The 21,978-nt window shown below is 39.9% G+C and overlaps 1 protein-coding gene across 1 annotated transcript in view; it reads left to right on the plus strand.

The window, feature by feature from the left end:
- Positions 1–21,978, plus strand: part of PRIM2 (DNA primase subunit 2) — a 69,129-nt gene that overhangs the window by 24,403 nt on the left and 22,748 nt on the right. The window contains exons 7-9 of the mRNA XM_026036671.1: positions 3,344–3,411; positions 9,825–9,897; positions 10,811–10,996. Coding sequence (XP_025892456.1) covers positions 3,344–3,411; positions 9,825–9,897; positions 10,811–10,996 — 327 coding nt within the window. The remainder of the gene's footprint in view (positions 1–3,343; positions 3,412–9,824; positions 9,898–10,810; positions 10,997–21,978) is intronic.

Genomic DNA, 21,978 nt, shown 5'->3' on the forward strand with positions numbered 1-21,978 from the left:
AGTTTCCCGTAAGATAAGAATGAGTTAACATAGATAGAAAAATACTACGAAATCTGTGCATAAGTTGAAATTTTATGAATATCTTTCTGGTGTGAAATGAGTTTAGACATGTACTTAGTAGGGAAGTGAGAAACTCTTAAATTGAAACACACAGGAGAGCTGGTTTTATATCAAGCATTTTTGATGCACTCTGAATGCTTAAGCAATTGGTACAATTTCTTTTTTCCTTCTAGTTAAACTTTTTGTCCTGTTTGTTCCTATCACCCTTCAGGATCGCCCACCTACCATATGCAGCTGACACAGAGCATATATGTGGCTTGAGTGGCATGATGAAATGATCAAACTGAAATATGTGTTCAGGAAAAAAAAATATGTATGGCTGCTTTTTTTTCCCCCCCAAATCCCCTTAAATTTCTATCTGTTTGAGGAAGATAGCACATAACTACACTTGTCAATCCACAGATGCTTACATCTAAATTGCGTTTTGAGCCAGAATATCTTTGTACAAAAAAAGAGGCCAGGAATGTGTGAGTTTGTTGTCATGTCGGGAAGAACTAGTTGAGATTATGAAGAAATGGAGTGGTGAATCTTCTAACTCATTTTCAAAGGAAATCTAAAGCTTCCTGGAAAATGCAAGGCCCTGAAATTCGTGATTATGAAATAAAAATTGACTGTGTAATAAGGTGGCTTTACATTAATAATCTCCGAGATAAGCATGGATTTATAGAGACTAAGTTCCTAACATAATCATTTCCTGATGCTTATTAAAACACGTGAGGATTAACCAACAGTGGTAACTGCAGCAGAATTTATATTCCTATTTAGATACCTTTATAAAGACTTCCCTGCAACAGAGTTTTGCTTATAGTTTGGGCTGTTTGWAGCTTTAAAAAAAGGCAGTAAAAATATATCAGTTGACTTTGAAAATATTCAACTGTGGATGGTTAGGTTGGGACAGAATTTATACTTTAAAACAGTGAGAATAATGATGGGGGGGAAATTGTTTTGATGAATATGAGAACAAATTCATCGTCTAGCAGTAGCTCGGAGCAGTCTGTTAACCATTGTATAGGCCCAGTGCACAGAAATATTTTCTGACAGGCCTTCTCAAACTGACCTTTGTGAAAGCCTTTCTTTCTGTGCCTTTGTAAGCTTGGCATGGTGCTTTTGCTAAATATCGTTCAACGTGAAATATTAACACAAAATCTCACGTGGTTTGAGGGCGTATTAAAATCTTGCATAACACGACTAATTAGGACATCTCATCTAGAAAGTAAGYTCTTTGTAAGAATAAAATTTGCTTTATTTCCCCCCTGGAAAAACACTGGGAGGAAAAAATAGCTCTTCTACCGTAACCTGAAAATCAAGAAATTTACACACTCATAAAGAACTAAGACAAGTTAATTGAGCCACAATAATCTTCTTCATAATTGCTGTATATGAAAATGTCATTCCTTTCACGATAACATGTGGAGCTGCTGCTTAACATCAGGCTTGGTGGCAGGATTGCTCTTTTCTTTTTAGACTYGTAGTGAATCTTCAATAATGGGCTCTTGCAAGAGCTGGCCTCACTTCTGAATTCATAGAATCACAGAATGGCTGAYGTTGGAAGGGACCTCTAGAGATCATCTAGTCCAACCCCCTGCTCCAGCGGGGACACCCAGGGCACAGGGCGGCATCCAGGCGGGTTGGGAAGATCTCCAGAGAAGGAGACTCCACAGCCTCCCCGGGCAGCCTGTTCCAGGGCTCTGTCACCCTCGTGGTCAAGGAGTTTTTCCTTAAGTTCCTGTGGAACTTTTGGTGCCTCAGTTTGTGGCCGTTTCCTCTAGTCCTGTCGCTGGCCACCACTGAAAAGAGGCCGCCCCCCTCCTCCTCACTGCCTCCCTTGAGGTATTTATACACGCTGATCAGGTCCCCCCTCAGCCTCCTCTTCTCCAGGCTGARCAGGCCCAGCTCTCTCAGCCTTTGCTCACAGGGCAGATGTTCCAGGCCCCTGATCATCCTGGTAGCCCTGCGCTGGACTCTCTCCAGCWGCTCCACATCCCTCTTGTACTGGGGAGCCCAGCACTGCACACAGTGCTCCAGATTATTCCAGTACTGGGGAGGWGCAGAACAAATCTGGTGCCTTCTCCCCACTTCACCCTGCTTACTCTTTGAAATTCCTGTGCTAAATGTTAGATTATTTTGATATTAATATGATTGCCCAGTCTCTGCTGCCTTCATACATTATCAGGTTGCTGCCATCCCAGTGCCCTATGACCAAGTTGTTCTGTTGKTTTCCTAAGAGCCTGTAATGCAGCGCAGTGCTCGCTAGAAACACGAGTGTCACGTATGGCACAGGAGAAGAAAAACTTGTCATCTACGTGACTGCAGAGAGATGATTTCCCTGGGCCAAAATTACCAGGAGGTACCCGTGGCCCTGGGCCTCGTTCTAGCACGAAGTCAAGCACTTAAAACTGCTGTAGTTTCTGCTTTTACACAAAACAGTTTTTACAAAACCCTGTCTCAGCCTAGAGTTTTTTCATTGCTTTTCTTGCTGCTCTTGTTCAATATTCTCCCTGCTTTCCCATCTGAAATGCTGTGTGATGCTGATACACGGTGCCTGGTTTTGCTTAGCCAGCTACTTCACACCTCACAGCGTTTATTGCCTGGGCTGCAGGGCCTTGTTTGGTGCTCGCTGTGCCCGGCCTTGGCCTCCTCTAGGCCTCTGAACTGGAAATGTCTCAGCTCTGCAATGCTTAATATTCCCTGCAACTTCTGTTTCTTCTGTTCTGTACCTTGTATAGATGAAACAAAGGCCTCATCTACGCAATGGATCTTTTTCTTCTAGTACATAATTCTTTGTGCAAGACTTGCTTGCAACCATATAGCTACTATTCCAAGTGTCACACTTGGTGCTTTAAAGAATGGTAAAGAATTCTTTTCAAAACAGTAATATTTTAAATAGACATATGACACAGCTATAAAAAAAGGGCAGCACTTTGCTACAAGGAGGCTTGTCAATATCAAGAGTCAGATAGTGCCAAATATTATATAAATTTATCATATGCAAATATTATAAGGCTCAATGGAATACATTTTTATTATGCCATTGCTTTGAATATGCTTTGAATAAAGTAAACAAACAGCTTTCTAAGATGCTTTGCTCTTTAATTAATATACATTATTTAATAAATTCTTTTTTACTGTTAACATTTTAAATTTATATATATAGAAGGAAAATCTTACCMAATGCTGCATAAAGTAATAACAATATTGATTCATTTCTTATATCATTCCTGCTGTATGCTTGTAATTTTTTTGAAGAGAATATTTTATTAATTGAATTTGTGTTTTCTTCTAGCTAACAGCACGCGCACTGCCTTCCATTCAGTCTGACGAGAGACTGCAACCTCTGCTCARTCACCTCAGGTAGCATAAACAGAAAGCATAAATGTGTTCTTTCATACAGATAAAACAATTATCAGTTAAATATTTTAGGAACATTTTTTGAGATGCTTTATCTGTGGGATTGGCTTTGAGTAAAAAGTATTTTCTTTTTAAGCTTTCAGTTTAATAAAAATTTTAACTTAAATTACATGAAAAAAATAATATGGCTGCCATTGCTGCTTCTGAGAGATAATAGAAACATATTTGTAGCTTTGTAAAATACCTTTTTCATGTTAAGTACAAAGTTGGTAAGTTGCTTTATGAATGAAACTCATCATATTCCAAATTATAGCACTATGAGTACATACTGATCTCATTTCATATTTTTACCTGTTAATTTCTTTCTAGAAAACTGTCACTCCATCCCTGCTGAATGGAGCCCATTTACTTTTTAAATGGGGTATGGAGAGAGCTGAAAATACGAGCCAATAGAGTGCTTGATAACATGGTGAAAATGCCTGCCCCTTCTTAGGAGCAGAATAGAATATCTTTCAAGCTTTTTTTTTGGAATGAGTTTGGGAATGAAGAGTAAGAAAAAACTCTTTTCTAGTATCTTTTAGTTTAGACATAGATTTGATCTTGCTAATATAGGTGATTATGTTCTACTGTTTTACATAGTGATTGAGAGAGTTTGCCTCGTAAGGTAGGAAGGAAGAAGACCAAACAGCTAAAGAGAGGGACCCTGGTTGAGAACCACAGAATATTGTAGCTTGGAAGACTCCTCTGGAAGAGACTGTGTCTAACCCTGGCTCAGAGCAGGTCTGGGTAGATAGTGTTGAATCCAGGAGAATTTTTAATATCTTGCAGGTTAGAAATTTACTTAAACATTGACACTCAGTAAGGAAAGTACTTATTTACGCAACRTACACCTATATCCAGAAATGACTGAAATGAATGAGTGAGTTGGGAATGGAAGCAGCGAAGCTCTGTCAGGGCAGCAGGGCAGATGAATCCRGAGCTAGTTGGTGTGTTTGTCTCCTGTGGGGCTCTGCTGCGTGATGCAGCCCTGCCTCCAGTGCACTGTTCTTGTTCTGTTTCAAAAAAACCCAAATAATTACTTTGTCAGTAATTTTTTTTAATGCATAACAACAGTTTCAAGTCTTACTGCTTGTAATGTAAATCAAAATATGAAATAGTGTATCTGTTGGTCTGTTTATTGTTAAAAATAAGGATAGTGAATGAAAAATCATCTAAGGTAACTCTTAGGTAACTAGTTAGCGAATGCTTCTGCATGCAAATTGCCTTCCWTATTTTTACTACCATTCATCATATTGGCATTTTCAGAAATGCTCTTCAGTAGCATTCCTTTCACCGTATGAAGTAAGAGCAATTAGGTTAGTATTTTATAAATGATAAATGCTCTCTGTGAATAATTACTGAGAAATTTGAATTTTCTTCTGATAGATGCTATGCATCTGTATAAGCAGAACAGCCTCCAGGATCAGAGCAAACAGCCTTTTGTGTCTCATTTATTGTATGAGGACTGGAAAAGTTTCAAAAAAGCTATTTTTTTTTTTTTAACACAAGCTACTAAAGCTAACAGAGATGCTTTATCCTGAATTTATTATATCCTACTATTTTTGGCATTTTCTGATATTAAAGTGCATTCCTATGTTAATCATCCAGTGACTTGCATGCATTTTGCTTTTATCAATATGGAGGGGCTATTACAAGTGCATTGTAAGTAACTGGAAAMGAAAATATGTCAACAATTACATGTTGCTTTTTTTAAAGGAACTTGCAAAAAAGCAAAATACATTTGACCTTTTAGCTTTCAAAATGTCAAGGGACAGACAGATGACCAAATAGATATTTTCTGTTATTTCYGTACTTCGTCCTGCTCTTAAAGAAAAGTGGTTTTAGGCTTTCCTCTTTTTTGTGTGTGCTGTTTCTTTCAGCAGTATTTTATTTTTGGCATATGTCAACAGAGCACTGTGGGSGGAGTGGAAGCTTTGATAGCAAAGTGTGCAAAGAGCAGACGATGGAAGGTTGTGGGGCCTTGGTGGCTGTTAATGCACTGCGCCCTCGCTGGCAGCGGCGCGTGTCTGCCCGTGACTCTAAAATCAGCAAATCCTCAAGAAAGGTCATTTTGCCAAGAATTATGTCTGCACAGATATTTTAATCCCTGCCTGTTTCCTAAGGAGCATAGCGTGTATTTTATAATTGGGCTTTTCTAGGCCAAACAGTTATTTTGTCAGTGGCTTGGATGCTCTTTTGGTCCTGTTTTGTTTCATTGATGATTTTTAATACTAATTGTAATAGACTGAATGAAATAAATAACTCTTGGGTTAAAATTTATTTTATTCAATACGGAATTGTACCAACGGATTTCACTTGTTCCCAGTAGACTACAATAAGACTTAAAATGCTAAATCTTTTGTAATTATTATTTTAGCAACCAGTTATAGCTCATCAAGGAAGATGAGGATGCATCTGTAGAGTGTTAATATTCTAACATAACTTTATAGAAAAGGAAAATATGTCCAAACGAGAAGTACTCTTGCTTCAATATTCAAAGGTTTTATATTCCTGGTTTTATAGTGAAATTAGAATATCACAACACTCTATTTCAAGTCTTAAGCAGGAATTACTTCAAAGATGGATGCAAGTTGTCATATGTATTCCTATCAAAGTACTAGAAAGCTGTGCCTGTGCACTGAGCTTTTCTTATCTTGCAGCACGTTTTTACTCTGTTTCTGTTTTTTAATTTCCTTTTTTTAGGATGCCTGCTTATGCCTTGGTGTTTTGAATACATCGAGTTTTTAAAATTACATCTCAGCTCAACTTGTGCTCAAAAAAAACATGTGTGAGAGGGGGAAGCAAGGACAGACAGCAAAAAAAACGTGTAAGAATTGCTGGGATAGAGAAGCATATGGGGCTAAGACAAGCAAGAAAGATTAAGGATAACAAGAAGGGATTTTACAAGTAGAATGGTTGTATAAGGAACTTGTGGGATAGAATTCCCACTGATGGAAGCAGGAGTTAGGTCTTCTCCACATTATCCATCAAGAGGATTGTGGAGAGAATGGCAGAGCACCAGCACAAGGCTGCTAGAGAGAGGTGTTTTCAGCACCAGGTTTATGGGGAAAGGCTGAGGGAATTGGCTTTGTACCATCTGGTGAAGAGGAGGCTTAGGCTGATCAAGAAGCTGCCTACAACTGTTTGAAAGGCAGGCATCACAGCACGGGGCTTTCTGGTGTTGCCAGAAGATAGAGCAAGTGGCCGTGGTCCCATGTRGGTTCAGGTCAGACATGAGGAAAAACTTCTCTGCTAGGGAGCAGTGCAGCAGGCTGCCAAAACATGGAGTCCTTGGTCTTGGCAGCTTGAGGCCTCGACTAGAAATAGCCCTGACCAGTGTCCTTCCCGAGAGGGAACAGGACCAAATTGTCTGCTGGTGTCCTTTGCAGCCAGTGTTTGTATGGTTACATTAAGAGTGTCTTCGAATGTTAGTTAATGAAACTGATTAAGAAAAAAACCTATTTTGTAAGGTTTTTTTTTGTGTGTGCAGACTTGTTCATCCTTATTAATGCTCAGAAATATGAAAAGAAGGATGCACACCTTAATATCCTACTGTGTTACTCCCATTTTCAACATCTTCAAAGATCTAACTCTAGTAGATGTAATGCTGTAGTAAATRCATCCATGATGGTGCACTGTTTGTCAGAATGATCCAGTAGCTGTTTATTTGAAAGACTGAGATTCTGTTATTGGAAATGTGGATATGATAATTTGTTCATTGTACTRACACTGTGAGTGTATGTATGAACAATCCCTAGGGAAGTTCATACATCCAGCAACTGGAGCACTTTTGATAAAGAGCCCTTGTGCATCTAGGTGAGTAAGAACCTTAATCAGGAAGTAACCACAGAAACTCTGTGGAATAGAAGAAAGGGATGAATCAAAAACAAAAGCTAAATATTGGAAGGCAAAAAGAAGAGGGGGAAGAGGACAGCCACAAGCTCGTCTGAACTGTGTTGTGCTAGTGTGTTTTCAAACAGTAGCAGGCTGTTTGGTAACATTCACTGACATGAAAAGAGAGGGAGATTGCCTGTAGAATAAAGGGTATTCTTCTTACTCTTTGGCAGGATTCTCAAGATTGCTGTTATTTTCCTTTTTATTCCTACTAAAAATCTGTGGAGAGAGCAAACTGTGAGGTAATCGATGGACCTGGMAAATTTGTGCTGTAGAAGATCAAAGGACCTGACATGTATCACTGAATCCCAGGACTCCAGGCTGTTGTTCTCTTGGAAAAGGAGTTTATTTAGCTAGCAAAGGCCACCTGAGCAGTCCGCTTTATGCCCAGCTCCAATATTTGCCACGTATGCTGGATGGAGAGGCGCACTGAGTGCTGCCTTTGAACGCAGGTTGTGGAGTTGAGTGCCTTGGTGAAAAGTGTCAGGTATCACGCAGCTTTCACCTTGTGAAGGTCATGTGCTGCTTTTTAATGTAACAGGAAGGAAGCATGCATGAGGAATTCCCATTTGCTCATCATGCTGTGAGCATCTGAGTTGTTCAGAATCTAAAAACTTCTTCCTCCCTTTCTTTCGCTTTGCTTTGTTTTCTGTCCTTGCAGTAGGTGGTTTTACCAAGGCCGGGCCTGTGGGCAGGATTTGGAGAGCATGCCCTCTGTTCAGCACCGATGCCTGAAGTTGTATTTTGTTCCCCTATAGTATGGGCCACCTCTGTGTGTGCCCCCTTGCCTGGCCAATCCTTTCCACAGGTGCTAGGGAGAGACTGGTTGCTTTATTGCAGTCACACCAGTGCTGAAAAAGGCTAAGCCAAATAGCAAAGGCCAGGAAGCAAATGACCTGAGGGAACTCTGTTTGCTACCTGGGCTCATCTTGAGGTGTGATGATTGTCTTGAATGGTCAAGACTTGGGCAGCTTTCTGTGCTGTTGTGTTTAGTCTTTGGTACTGTGATTTCTATTTTTTTGTTCGTAGTGTGAGTGTGAAAAGTGATGCTGATCCATTTTGCATTTGAGTGCTGATTTAGTAGAATCGGTAGCAATAGAAATGTTCAACTTGTACTTTTATTCATTCTAACCATGTTTTCATCTATTCAGAGAGGCAGGCTTTCCAAAGSCCTCACAGCTTTTAGTGAGTTTACTGCTGTTTCAGTTTTAGGGAAGCGGCCCTCCCTGTCTCCATAAGATTTCCCGCTTCCCTGTCTTGCTGCCAGGAGGACACCCAACCTTTCTGCCCTGTGGGCAGAGTTCCTGCAAATTGGCACTTTTACTGTTAACTCTTTACTCACCCATCAGAGTTCGTTGGTTGTGGCTGCTGTTGGTTTCAGCAGGGCTTTTGGTGCTGTCCCCTACAGTGCCCTCAGTGTCCAAGCGATGGAGCAGGGGCTAGAAATGCAGCTGAACTGCTGGGCTCAAAGGGCTGTGCCGAGTGGCAGTCACTCCACCCAGAGGCCGCTCCATAGTGGAGTACCCCAGGCCTTGGTACTGTGACAGTCCTGGTAATGGAGATCCAGCCAGGAAGTTTGCAGCCCACATGGATTGTGGGAACAGGTTGGCTGTGCTGCCATCCTGAGGGACATTGAGAAGCTGCAGAAACGGGCAGAGGAACCTGCTGACCTTGGGCAAAGGGAAGCCCTGCCCYCAGGGAGTAACTGTGCACCTGGACAGGCTGGGAAACGGCTTGCTAGGGAGCAGATTTTTGGAGAAGAGTGTGGAGGACCTAGGTGGACACCCAGCTGGTCAAGAAGCAGGAATATTCCAAGGTGGGAGAAGGAGGCCAAGAGCCTCCTTGATGGTCTTAGAGTGCTGTGAGCAAGTTATAGGAGGTGCAAACATTCCATGGGAAGTGATTGAGGAGACTGAGCCAGGCTCTTCTTGGCAGAGCCCAGGAAAGGACTAGAGGGGCAACAGGCRCAAACTGAAGCGCAGCAATTTCCACCTAACTCTAAGATGAAAACTCTTCCTCTGAGGGTGGTTGAACACTGGGGCATGTTGTCCAAAGAGGAGGCAGAGTGACCCTGCTCTTGTTCAAATCCTGACTGATCTCAGSAGGCCTGAGCAGCCTGCTGCAGAASAGCCAGCTCTGGGCAGGAGCTTTGGACTAGCTGAGGAGCAGAGGTCCCCTCCAGCCCCAGCTGTTCTGCTCTCTTCTGTGATCCTAGTTGAGAATGACTCCTTATCTCTCACTTGGAAGTAAAGGAAGGAAGGGATCCATTATCCTCTTGTCTCTAATGCTGGTTTTATAGATCTGAATTATTTACATACCTGTCAAATACTGTTTTTTCATTTTGTTTTTGTTTTTTACCATCATGGAAAACATGTAACCCTTAAAATGGGTAAAAAATAATTTCTTCCTACATTTTTGAACTGTTGTAATTATTTTGGATGAAGTTATATGTTTTATGTTGTACTTTTTGCTTTGTTTTTCAGCCATTCTTACATTGGTCCAGATTACAGTGTGCAAAAAAATGCTGGAAAAATTTCTCTGGAACAAATTGATGCTGTAAGTTCTCTATTTGTATGATATTATATGGTGTGGTCTACCTCTTTAAAGTTAAATGCATAGATAAAGTTAATATCTCTATGCACAGATATCATAAAGCCTTGATTTCATTTTTTAAGATGAAATATTTTTGACTGTTAAGAATCAATTTTATATGTTTTCACAAATACCTAACATTATATAAAAACTAATGATTTTTTATTTAATTTTGTGATTTTTAGTGTTTAATTTCTGACAAATTAATAATTTTGATTTGTAATTTTTATTTGGGAGATTTTCTGGACTTTCTAGTTAATGGCTTTTTTTTGAGCAGGAAAGGAATAAAATTGATTGTAAATGTGCATCACCTATGTAGAGACAAAAAAAAATTGTGTTTTATCTGAAGCTTAGAAATGGTGTGTTTTGTTAGTGTGTCTTAACTCTGGCGATGTTCCTTTTGAACTCAGCTGTCAAGAAATAAAACCCACATACAAGTAGGTTTGAATGATGCTTTCTTCCTGAGATTTTATATTATGGCAAAAAAAGAAATATACAAAGCAATTGCAATGRGCTTTACTGATAGTTTCTCAGAGGTGTTAAATACCAGTTCCAATCCACCTGGCTGTTTCAGAAGCTAAAATAAAGAAGTAGCAGCTTTGTAATGGAACCGGGGCTAGATTTTATTTCTGACGGCAGTTAAAACTTTGGTACTTAGTAGCTGAAGACTAACATCTGCCAGTCGCTCACATGATTATTGGATGGTTATTGAATTTGAAGGCTTAAGAACACACTTGTTCACTTCAGCCCAGATGATCTCCCTGTGCATTTCTTTCTTTCCAGCTGTTAGTATTTTCAGACGGAGATAATCGCTAAGTCTACGTCCTACAAGCCCAATGGACAGGGTGTCTTAAATGCCTGTTTTTCCTCCTGGCAGCTGGCTGTGAAATCGTTCCCGCTTTGCATGCGCCAGCTGCACAAGGCGCTGCGGGAGAGCCACCACCTCCGCCACGGAGGCCGCATGCAGTACGGGCTCTTCCTAAAAGGCATYGGCTTGACTCTGGAGCAGGCCCTGGAATTTTGGAAGAAAGAGTTTATCCAAGGAAAAGTAGATGCAGACAAGGTAATTCGAGACATCAACATATACGAATACGAGGATGTATTTATGTGTATTTTATGCTGCCTCTGTGAAGAGATGCTTGTTAATCTTGTGCAAAAGGTGCTAGTGTTGTCTTCATAACCAAGTGAGAAAAAAAAATATTTTATTCATTTTCGCATTCTTCTGAAGTATCAAACTCAAGGCATAAAGCCAGAGGCTTTTTAGAGATGAGAACTAGAAAAATGCAATCCTTTAAGTCCTTTCTTAAAGCCTTTGTAAAGGCAGTAAMTGTAATTCTGCTGTTGGATACTAGTTAGTTAATACCTGAATTCAGGAAAATGTAATTTTTTTTTCAGTTGCAATTTCCTATATTTAAAGGATATTAGAAGAACCAGCCATCAGAAGCTAACAAAAAAGGTTAATGTGTGTGTGTGTGTGTGTGTATACATGTATTTTTTTTTTTTTTCACTATTTAGGTTTAAAAGGCTGAACAGGCCCAACTTGGTCTCCTTGTACCTTGATACAAGGACCTAGGTGTATGCAAGTGGATCAAGACACTTCCTGTAGCATTCCCGTTTCATGCACTGCATAGACATAAACAGACCTCTAAGAATACATTAGAGCTTTATAGTTGATGAAGTTGTATGACCAAGTCTTGATTAGCATTTTGAGAATGATGCAGAAGATGATGGTTATGATATTTTTCATGCAGAGGTCTCTATTTCTATAGAATCTTCATATTTCTTTTGAATTTCTAGATAGCTTTAGTCTCTTGAGGGGAGCGTAGAAAATTGTCTCGTAACACGTGGTAGTGAAGTCAGTGGTCTGTTTTTTACAGCAGAAAGTTATATACTGTTTTGATAAGTTAAGAAGAACACAATTCTTACTCTGTTCTTATTTTCTTTTTTTGACAATTTTATTTTCTGAATCTCATGCCATAGTTCCTTTTCCAGGAGGATACTTATACTATCCCCATAGTATAAAAATGGGGATAATTATACCATCTTGTTTTATTGGAGCATTGTGAAGGTATGTGCATGATACTTGGTGCAGACTAAGGTTAACTGTCTGGTGTGTCTAGAGAGGAAGGATTTGATTTGCTACAAATGGTTATGGTTTCAACATTCATATTCTGAAGTTAGTACTGTAGTAATATTTGTATTGGTTGTCAGTCTTAAGACTTCTTGACACACAGCTTCAACCTCACATCCATCAGTAGCAGTGTGCTGCAGTGCCTCTCACAAGGCTCAGCATGAACACAAGGAAAACTTACCCCTACGTGAGTACCCTCTGCTCTGAACCCCTAAATCCAGGCCTTCCCTGTGATTCCATGATAAAAACACTGTAGACAAGATTGCCAAAAGGGTTTTGCCCTCAGAGAGGAATTTGCAAGTATATTGCACATAAAGTGTGAAATATATTCAGTGATTAAAAACATGCAGGGCTTGCAAAATGCACTGCAATTGGTGATGATCTTTGTGGAGTAAGTGGTCGTGGAGGATGTGCTCACAACAGGCATATGCAGAGTGGAAAGTGGTTTTGCTTGAAGCATCATAATTAAAATTACTCTGCAAATTACTAGGCTAGAAATGTGTAAATGATAAGTTGTTGTTGTTACGATGATAGGATCAACTGTCAAGTGGTGGTAAACGTATTCTGAATGTTTATGCCAACTCGCTTCATAACCTCAGTGTAATTCTAAGGTATTGTTTGGTTTTGTTCTTGTAAAATGTAATCCTACTCCGAAGCAAAAATATTAATTACTTTACACTTTGATCTCCTGTTTCTTCATATTTTTAAAAATCTTTAAAAAAAGCAGGGAAAAGCCTGCCGTGGCTTTTAATATTTAAAACATTTGAAACAAACAAAATATTGAAGGAATAAGGTGAATCAGTAGCAAGATGAAAATTAATTAAAACATACTTCTAAAATGCTCTGAGAATTAAAAATGAAATCCACTTTTACTGTAGAATTTGTTGTTACTTTTCTGTCTGTAACTTTTTTCAGATCTATTTATAGGATTAATTTGTGCATATGAAATGAGACTTGAAGACAAGGTATTCAGACAAAGGAAAATGAAATCACTTTCTTTGGCTAATAGTGTGGAATGCAGGTTTTTATAAGGAGGGCAGCTCATTGCTTTCTACTTTGCTGGATATATCCTTGTGAAATATATTCTTGTTTTCAGAGATATTTGCCCTGTTGTGTGGAAGTATTCTCTTCCAGTTCTTTAATTATTTTCTATAAGAAGAAGAAATAGTTGTGCACTTGGAAAAACTATCCCTTTGATACTGCTTATACAACAATGAATTGATTATTTTGTCAAATATGATACTGTAATAAGTATAAATACAGTGCAAAAGCTTAATGAATCTCCCAATGTATTTTAAGGTATTAATTTTGCTGTCCTACCACTTTTATCCTGGTGATAGTTGTAGCTTATCTCTTTGCAAAAGATCTCCTTGGCCATTGTTCCTGCTGGGTTTGCAGAGTTGGTATCTGAGTCTTTGTGTGTGAAAACCCTGTCCTGTCTGGGTGAYGTGACTGAGAGCAAGAGCGGCTTCAAACCCTGTGTGCTGCAACTCTGTCCCCTGAGGAAGCCAATGGTGATGTTCTCGTCTGGCAGGTCTCTCTTTCTTCCAGATTTAATCTTCTAGATCAGCTTTCTGCAGTTTCATATGGGTGTCTGTCACAGTCACAACTGGCAAAAGTGTTTGTTCTTTTTCCCTCTTGTCAACTCCTTTTTCCTATGCCTGGGAGAAGAAAGGGCAAGTCTCASACTTAAGCCTTGCTAAGGGTCATCATGAAGGATTTGATTCTCTACTAATGAGCTTCCAGCGATTGCCAATACAGTCTAGGTATTTCTTGCACACATGATTGTGTATGAGACTGGTGGCAGACAGCCTGCAACCATAGACAGCATCAAGGGGGAAATGTGCATCTCCTATGTCTTCTTGACTTCTTTTAAGAAGTGATGAAGTTTGGGGATGAAGATATATCCTAAATATCCCTAATGAGTTTTGGTGATTCAGTATCCTCGCTCCTTCATTTTTTCTGGAGATGATTCTAGGAGGTCTTTGCATTTGGATYCAAGGTTGAAACTTTACCTTGATTGGAAGCAACTGGTGGCAGATGTTTCTGCTAGGACCATCCACAAGTGCTGTAAGATGGTTCTTGAAGGTGGATTTTGGTCAGTGATCCCCTTTGAATTTACTTCTCTCACCTCTGTAAAAAAGCCTGGGCTGTACATTTAGCAGCATGTTCAAGGTTGGAAGGGGCCTTTAGAGATCATCTAGTCCAACCCTGCTGTTGAAGCAGAGTTACCAACAAGGGTAGGCTGCTCAGGAGCCTGTCCAGGTGGCTCTGACTGACTCWCTCCAAGGAAGGAGCCTCCACAGGCTCTCTGGGCAACCTGCTCAGTCACCCCCACAGTAAGGGAGCCTTTCCTGATGTGCAGGTAGAACTGCCCGTGTTTAGTTTGTACCTGTTGCCTCTCACCCTCTGGGCACCACTGAGCTGACTCTGGCCTGTCCTCTCTATATGCCCTCCTTTCAGATACTTATACTTAGTGATAAGTTCCTCCCCTTCAGTCTTCCAGGCTGAAGAGTCCCAGCTCTCCTCACGGGAGAGATGCTCTAGTCCCTTCATCAGCTTAGGAGCCCCTTGCTTCACTTGCGCTGCTTCATCTCTGCTCTCCTGGGCAGCCCCTCACTGGGCAGCACTCCAGAAGTGGCCTGACTAGGGCTGAATAGAGGGGAAGGGGACTTCTCTGCTTCTCCTGTTTTTAAAGTGATCAGAGATTCTGTTTCTTGGAATTTGRGTCCCTTCTGTAATGGGATGGTTCTTGTCAGCATCATGTTGGTGTTCATTAGAGCTGTGAAGTGCACTTGATTGGTGTGCGTGTTCAGCCCATCTTTCCGATGCTCAAACCCCATTTGGTTGGGGATGTCTTTTGCAACTGAAGAATGTGGAGCTTTACTGAAGTTCTCTGTAAATCTCTGTTGCTGACTTGGTGATTCACTGGCTTCCCACTGATTTGACCTCTCCATTTTTGTTTTACCACAGTCACCGCATTTGAACGAGTCCCTCTCACTTGTAGCTTCTGGTGCATGAAGTGGTTTCCAGATGAGATCTGAATCTGCACCCRAGTTGCTTCTTTGGGCTCTGGGTAGAGGGTTTGAGGGTAGAAGGTAATCATGCCTTTAAGGCTTGCCCCTATTTAGATACATGTCTCTTATTTAGATACATGTCTTCCTTCCTTAAACCCATCCTTTCTGCCAAGTCATGCTTTCTACCACTCAACAATATTCAGTGTTGTAATGGATGAAATTAATACAACCAGGCAGTCTTCCATACTGTACCAAACTGTGGAGCTAGATGGACATAAATGAAATATTTGCTCTTGGTAAGAATCAATGTTTGAAGGTTTACAATCCCCTTACAAGCCAACAAATATTCTGCTTAAGGAATGTGAAGGCTATGTTCTTCTTTTGTTGGTGTCATAATAAAACATGGAGTTTTATTAGGTTTATTTACTTTTCCTTTTTAGCATTTATATTGGATACACTCACTTTTGAGTAACAAGAATATTTTCCATACCAGAAGCTTAATATAACTCCAGAGTCAGATAGGTTTTTTACACTTATTGCAATTACAAATTGATATAGATTATGCCTTCAGAGAAACCTATTGATAAAACTTTTCCATGTTAATCCCTCATAACTATGAATAGATTTTTTTTCAAGACTACTCAGCTATTTCCAAGTTTGTTGCCTGGAGAACAGTATTTGGGCAGAAGATGAAACCATGTAGGAGCTGTGAGTTGAGTAACTGTTCATGTTAATCTTGGATCGTTTTCTATGCCATAATTGCATTGTACTGCTACTTCATGCACAAATGTATACATTTTGTTAGAGATTTAGATCAGATTTAAAAAGTGTTAAAGTATCCTGAACAGCAGTGAAGTGTAGATTCAGATATTTCAAGGGGCTAAATCTATCCTTGGATTATTCTAGGTACCGTAAAATCAGTATMATCTGCAAAAAGCTGCTCTTTTGGGGGACCAAGACAGGCTGGGAGAGTGGATTGATGGAACCCACTGAAATTCAGCAAGGCCAAGCACCARGTCTTGCCTGGGGGAGGAAAAGTCTCCTGCAGCAGCCCAGCCTGGGCCGTCGCTCTGCGGGGAAGGACCAGGGGCTCTGTACACGGAGGCAGGAGATGGCTTCCGACTGCTCTCTGCTTGTCTGGGACACAGCCTTGTGTCCCAAGGGCGYCCTTCGGCTGTCTCCAGTTGGAGGGAATCCCCCCCATCCCAAATCCAAGCTCTAGATARGCTGGAGCAAGTTGAGCAGAGAGCTACTAAGGAGGTGAGGAGGCAGTTGGAGACTTCTAAGACCCAAGTGGGGAAAAAAACCCAGAGCAATCCAGTGCAGTCCCTTGACTGGCCCTGCTTGGAGCAGGAGGTTGGACTGGATGAGCCCTTGAGATCCCTTCCAGCCTGGATGTTCCTGTGATTCCATCTGCTCCTGCAGGCAGGTAAAGTAATGCTTTTTTTTTTTTTTTTTTGAGTGAGGGCCAGTCACTAGAGGGAGACAAGATCCTAAGGAATAAACCAATGGAGTATATAAGTGTAAAAGAGAGGTGCTTCTGCTGTAATGTGCTGTAGATCTGTGCAGCTATAATACAAAAGCAATAATTTTAAATGAAAATCAAAMCAGATACTAGGTAATCTGCTTTGTAGGGCTTTAAGGGTGCATGGCTCTCTCTCCTGTGACTTAGGTCTTAAAGCAACACCCTCTTAAATCCCAGGAATGTTTTCCTTAGCAGTCAGTTGATTACATCTCATTTAGGTATTTTAAGTCCTCATATGTTTGAGATTTTACTTGGATTTTTTTTTTTAACGTAACCCTTTTATTTGGACTATGATTCATTAATTGAAAAGGGTTTTTTAAAATCATGTTTAATTATAATTCTGTAATTGGCTACTGTTATTCTTKAATTATTTAAATTATACAAATCTGCCAAAACCTAGAATGCCATGTTGAACAGCAAGATGCAATATTTRGCATCTAAAAGATCAAAATACAAGTATATATAAAATATATATGTTAAAATATAAAAATACAAAAATATAATTGAAAATCTCATCTTTTTCATTTCAMGTAATTAATACTGTAATGCAAATTGATGGTAAGTTTGAATTTTCCTGAAATATATAGAGGACTCTAGGAAAATGTTTGCTCTCCTKTAGTGTTTGAAAAACATATTAAAAATGCTGCTTATGTTACCTGTAAAGTGTTGTCCCCATGAAATGAGTTAAAAGCAGACCAGTACTTCATGGTAATAAGGTATTGGTATTAGTTAAACTCTTCTTGCTTAYGTGGGTTAATGGGGATTAGATAGACAAGGTTTTGATTAAAATACCTTGTTATGTGAAATKCATCCTAAAATGGAATAGACTTTTTCCCCTTCCACGAGTGATTGCAAAAGTTGGTTCAGTAGAAGCATTTATTATTTGTGTTCTCTCATTTTATCTGTATCSTTCTCTCATATTTGGAAATCGTAATTTTGTATTATTTGGAAACTTCTACTTCATGCTCTAGTTGAMGTGAGAGCATGTAAATTTTAGAAATTTGAGTGAATCATTTTTATTCTGTTTTGGCAAAAACGGCACCCCAGTCACAGCATTTATTGCGTGTTGAATGGCTGCACTTACCTAATATGTCAGAGCATAAGAAAACTCAAAACAGTTCTGTTATTTTTCCAAATGCTTTTTGTATTCCACTATGACAGCGGGCTTTTGAAGCTCCTTCAACAACAGRCTGAAGATAATGTAATTGTCAGAAGAAACGAGGAAATTCACTTTTATATCATGTCTTTATTTTGATTTCCACACTTAACATTGAATCTGCAGTAGCTCTCTTTAAATGCAAGTTCAAAGAAAACACAACAAAACAGCAGTGCACGATAGTTACAGCAGTTTGAAGGCAGTAGATGGTCCACATRTATTATAAACATGCAGGCTTGAAGTAAAAGTTAATATTTCAATTGAATTTCCATTCTAAAAGTAAAAGAAAAGGACTTTCAGATTTATGCTGCTTCCGAGTTCTGTTCCCTCACCCCCTTCGTTTTGGTGTAGCCATCTGTGACTTCTTCTCTGCACACCCAGGCCTGTGAATTCAGAATATTCTTGCAGATTTGGGAGGAGGCCACGATGCATGTTCATATTATCGCAGCAACACCTGAAACTTGTAGTCCTGCTGTTTCCTAGCAGTGAGCTTCAAGGACAGTAGGAGATCTGTTCTGTTCGTGTAAGTGACCTGGTATTTTTTCTCTCTGTATAAACTGAAGCCTGCAGATCAACAGATGCATTTGTCAAACGCGATATTGTTAGAATTGAAGGCGTGATAATCGTACRGCGAGATGGTTCCTCAGATTAACTGGCTTAGATCGAGTGACTAACAAGGATATTGTAAGTGAATTTAGTCAAAATAACTAAGTATGAGGATGGAAAGTGTGACTTGAAGCCACAGATACAGAGATTGCTCCTGTTGCATCTGAATTCAGCTGAGTTAATACAGCTTTTCTTGTTGACTGCTGCTGAAGGAGCAGCATTCATTTTTTTTTGTCTTTTGGTCCTAGTGGTTTGATAATAAGAAACAGTGAGAAATTTGACTCAAAAATCCTGAGAATTTATGTAGTGCACGGCTATGGTTTCTCATTCCRTTCAGCTAAACAAATCTGAGCTTGGAAATGAGGAATTTGTTATAGACCTCTATGGTCTGACCTTGAGGACTTGTCTAAGGAATCCTAATATCCTCCTTTCTCTGGATGGAAATAAGTGTCATTTGCTGTTTAGATTTTGATATTTTTGACAGTAGGCATGTCAACGTGTGTTAAATGAATTTAGGCTTGTAGATTCTTGCTGTCATCTTCTCGTTTTGATTTGAAGCTGGGACTTKGATTTGTAGCTGGGACTTTGGGGGCATCGCTCGCAGATCGGTGGCCCACAGAGACATGTGGTTTGCCGTGGGTACCTGCTGACCAGCACGGCAGGAAGAGGCCTGTGATGGCTCCTAGATATGCGGAATATCAGCACAGATTCCTAGAGCTGGACCCTGGCTCCTGCCTGAGGGGAATTTGTTGTGACTTGTTGGCGTTGTTTCTGTCCAGACACCGTTCCCGAAAGGCTCCAGGATACACAAGGCTCAGCTACTTAGAGCTAGCCATAGTTGGCTGCTTCCTATTTAATGAAGCATTATGAGATCAAATCAAAATAATTTCAGGCTGTGGGCATCAGATGGTGGGTTTTGGTAGGGCTTGCATTTAGCAAGTTTCCTGGCAAAAAGGAAATCCTGATGTTGCTGCAAAGAGTTTTAGCAGTAAGAATTCCCGTTGGCCAAAATACTCAAAGGACGCTCAACTTTATAGCTGTTTCTTTTCAGGTTGCTTTATTCAAYGTGTGTTCTGTGGTTGTTTCTCTTAGTCCTTTCTCTACCAACTCCTACTCTATACCCCTTTCCCCTTCCTCTTCTCCTGCCCCCAAATTAGGCAGTTAAATGAAGGACATCTTGGCTGCAGCTGACAGAGAGAATAATAAGAAATGAGAAATGAGTACGGCKTGTGCCCATACAGCTTCTTTGTAGTAGATGAGAGGAATCTCCTCCCACTTATTTCAGTAAAGTCAGCGGAAGGTTAGCACTCTCACTGTTTCTGACCAACTGAAATGTGTATAATTACCATTGAAATGTTCTATTAACCTATAACCTACAACATATATAGCCCTATGCATGATCCAACTGTATTCAGAAGTCTGAAATTCATGCTTTAAGAAAGAATAATAGAGGTAAGTGGTACGTAGTGTCATGGTATTGAATTCAACTCCTTAATTTGGCTGCTATCTAAATTACCAGGTAGAATATTCAGTTGCAAAAGGAGGAAAAAAAATAATATATCCTTTCAGTGTAGCTATTAACAGAGTTATTGATATTTGCATCGTTAGGCACATTCATCTTTATTTCTGATGGTAAAAAAACTCCTTTGCTTGGAGTGAGACAGGAGAGGAATATCCTAACACTGTAAATTGCAGATTTTCTTCCTGTGTGTGTTAGTATTTGGTTCTGCCTGCCACATATGTGGCATTCTGAACTCTAAGAGGAATAAAACCAATAAGAAACCTTGCATTTTTGGTTTAGAGCCCTTTTACTTGCAGGAATGCATTTAAGTGATATTGACTGCCCTTGCAAACTTAAGATCATTACTGGTTTTGGCCAAGTTAAGGGTACTAGCTAGTGTGTATCTTTAGTGTGCATCATATAATTATGTAGACTTAAGAGTGATCTAGCTTTAATTATGCCCTGTAGCTAATGTAGATGTGTATTAAAATCATGCCTCTGCATTTCCCTTTGAAACTTTCTTTCTTTAGCTGTAAATTACTAATCAGCATATGGGCACACCCTAAGGTTATCAAAGCTTAGTGAATATAGACAACAGTCTCTTGGCTTTCATTTTATGCTTAATATTTTTTTGTAAGATATTTTTGTGGTAAAAGCTTTGTTTTAAAAAAACTTTACATTTAAAATAACTTCTGTGCAAAGAGCATACGTCTTAGGCAGAATTTCTTAAATGAAATGGAGCTGAAACAATACTATATATATATTTATTTATTTATACACGCCTTAATGCAAAAGCATCAATGCTTTTGTGTCATGGATGTTAGTCAAGGCTATCACTGAAAAATAATAAACCAGAAAAGCATAAAACTTCTTCAGACTCTCACATAGTTGGAGGTTACTGTTCTGTGCACACAAATCTTGGGAATTCCCCCTAGTAGTATCCCACTGTGAGAAGGATGTGGGCCCTTTCATTCCGCATGCTTTTCCCYGTTGAGCTGCTACCCGACTTCCCAATTATGTTCCTTTAAAGGTCAAATTCCCTGCTAAAATTCCCTGAGCACTGTTGGCAGGTCAAAGCTTGGCAACATTTTCTATGGTTTTTCACCTTGAAGTACCTTAATTTTTCTTTTTTTTTGGGGAGGGAGGAGGGCCGAGTTAAAAATATCTCTTTGTATTTTTGGTAATCAGCTTTCATCGTGCAACTTTGGCTGTAAATGAAAACTTGAGACTGGGCCCATGGCAGTTCTTGGGGGCAGAGAAAACTCTGACTCACCATCTCCTCTATCTCAGGGCCTTAATTACAGCTTGGCTCACACTTCAGTGTTTTAATTGTCCTGGCTACAGGAAAAAGAGAGTTAAGCAGATCCGTTTTCACAGTTGTTATATATTAGGTACCAAAATCTAAACTTTAGTGGTAAGATTCATGCAGTGATGAGAATGGAAGCAATAGATGACTTCAGTAATAAAATTAATTTAGATCTGAATCTGGTCTTTTACAGCATGCTTTATTTCCAGCAAATGCCCATTTTTCCTAGCAGCTCTTTTCATACAGAGTATTTTTTGTTTTAGAAACTGCATGTATAAAAGTGTCTGTTAAAGCCAGACCTTTGGCTTCCTAAGATTCCTTTTTGTGCTCTTGAACCGCCTGTCAGCCTTGCACTTTATTATCACCGCAGAAAGACTGTGTACTTGCAAGAAGAGGTTTCTCTTTTATTAGCCATCACAGGAGTGGCAAGCTATTAAGCCAGTGACATTTCAAGAAAAGTAATGGAAAAGCTTGGCTGCGAGGAAGCCCAATTTCTGAGTATCACTAACTGCAGGCTCCAGCCCGCTCTCCTGAATGGCCTCCTAACAACACAGCCCTGGCATTACGGTCATTTGCTGCAAAGACCTTCGGTGCTTCCTGGCCCTGCAGGGTGTTGGGGCGCCCGGGGTGCYAGCCCCAAGTTCCAAGGCTGGTATTAGCTGCTGTCAAGGTCAAGTTYTACAAGTGTCTTGATTACCTTGCAGAGTGGCCTGACTGACCCGCAGGGTCCTTCAGTTGCATTCCTGCTTGCTTGGAATGGAAGAAATGCTGCATTTGGGAGATCAGGATGTACTCATCTTGGT

The sequence above is a fragment of the Nothoprocta perdicaria genome, unplaced genomic scaffold, assembly GCF_003342845.1.
Source record: "Nothoprocta perdicaria isolate Ctin4 unplaced genomic scaffold, notPer1 scaffold_184, whole genome shotgun sequence".
NCBI lineage: Eukaryota > Metazoa > Chordata > Aves > Tinamiformes > Tinamidae > Nothoprocta > Nothoprocta perdicaria.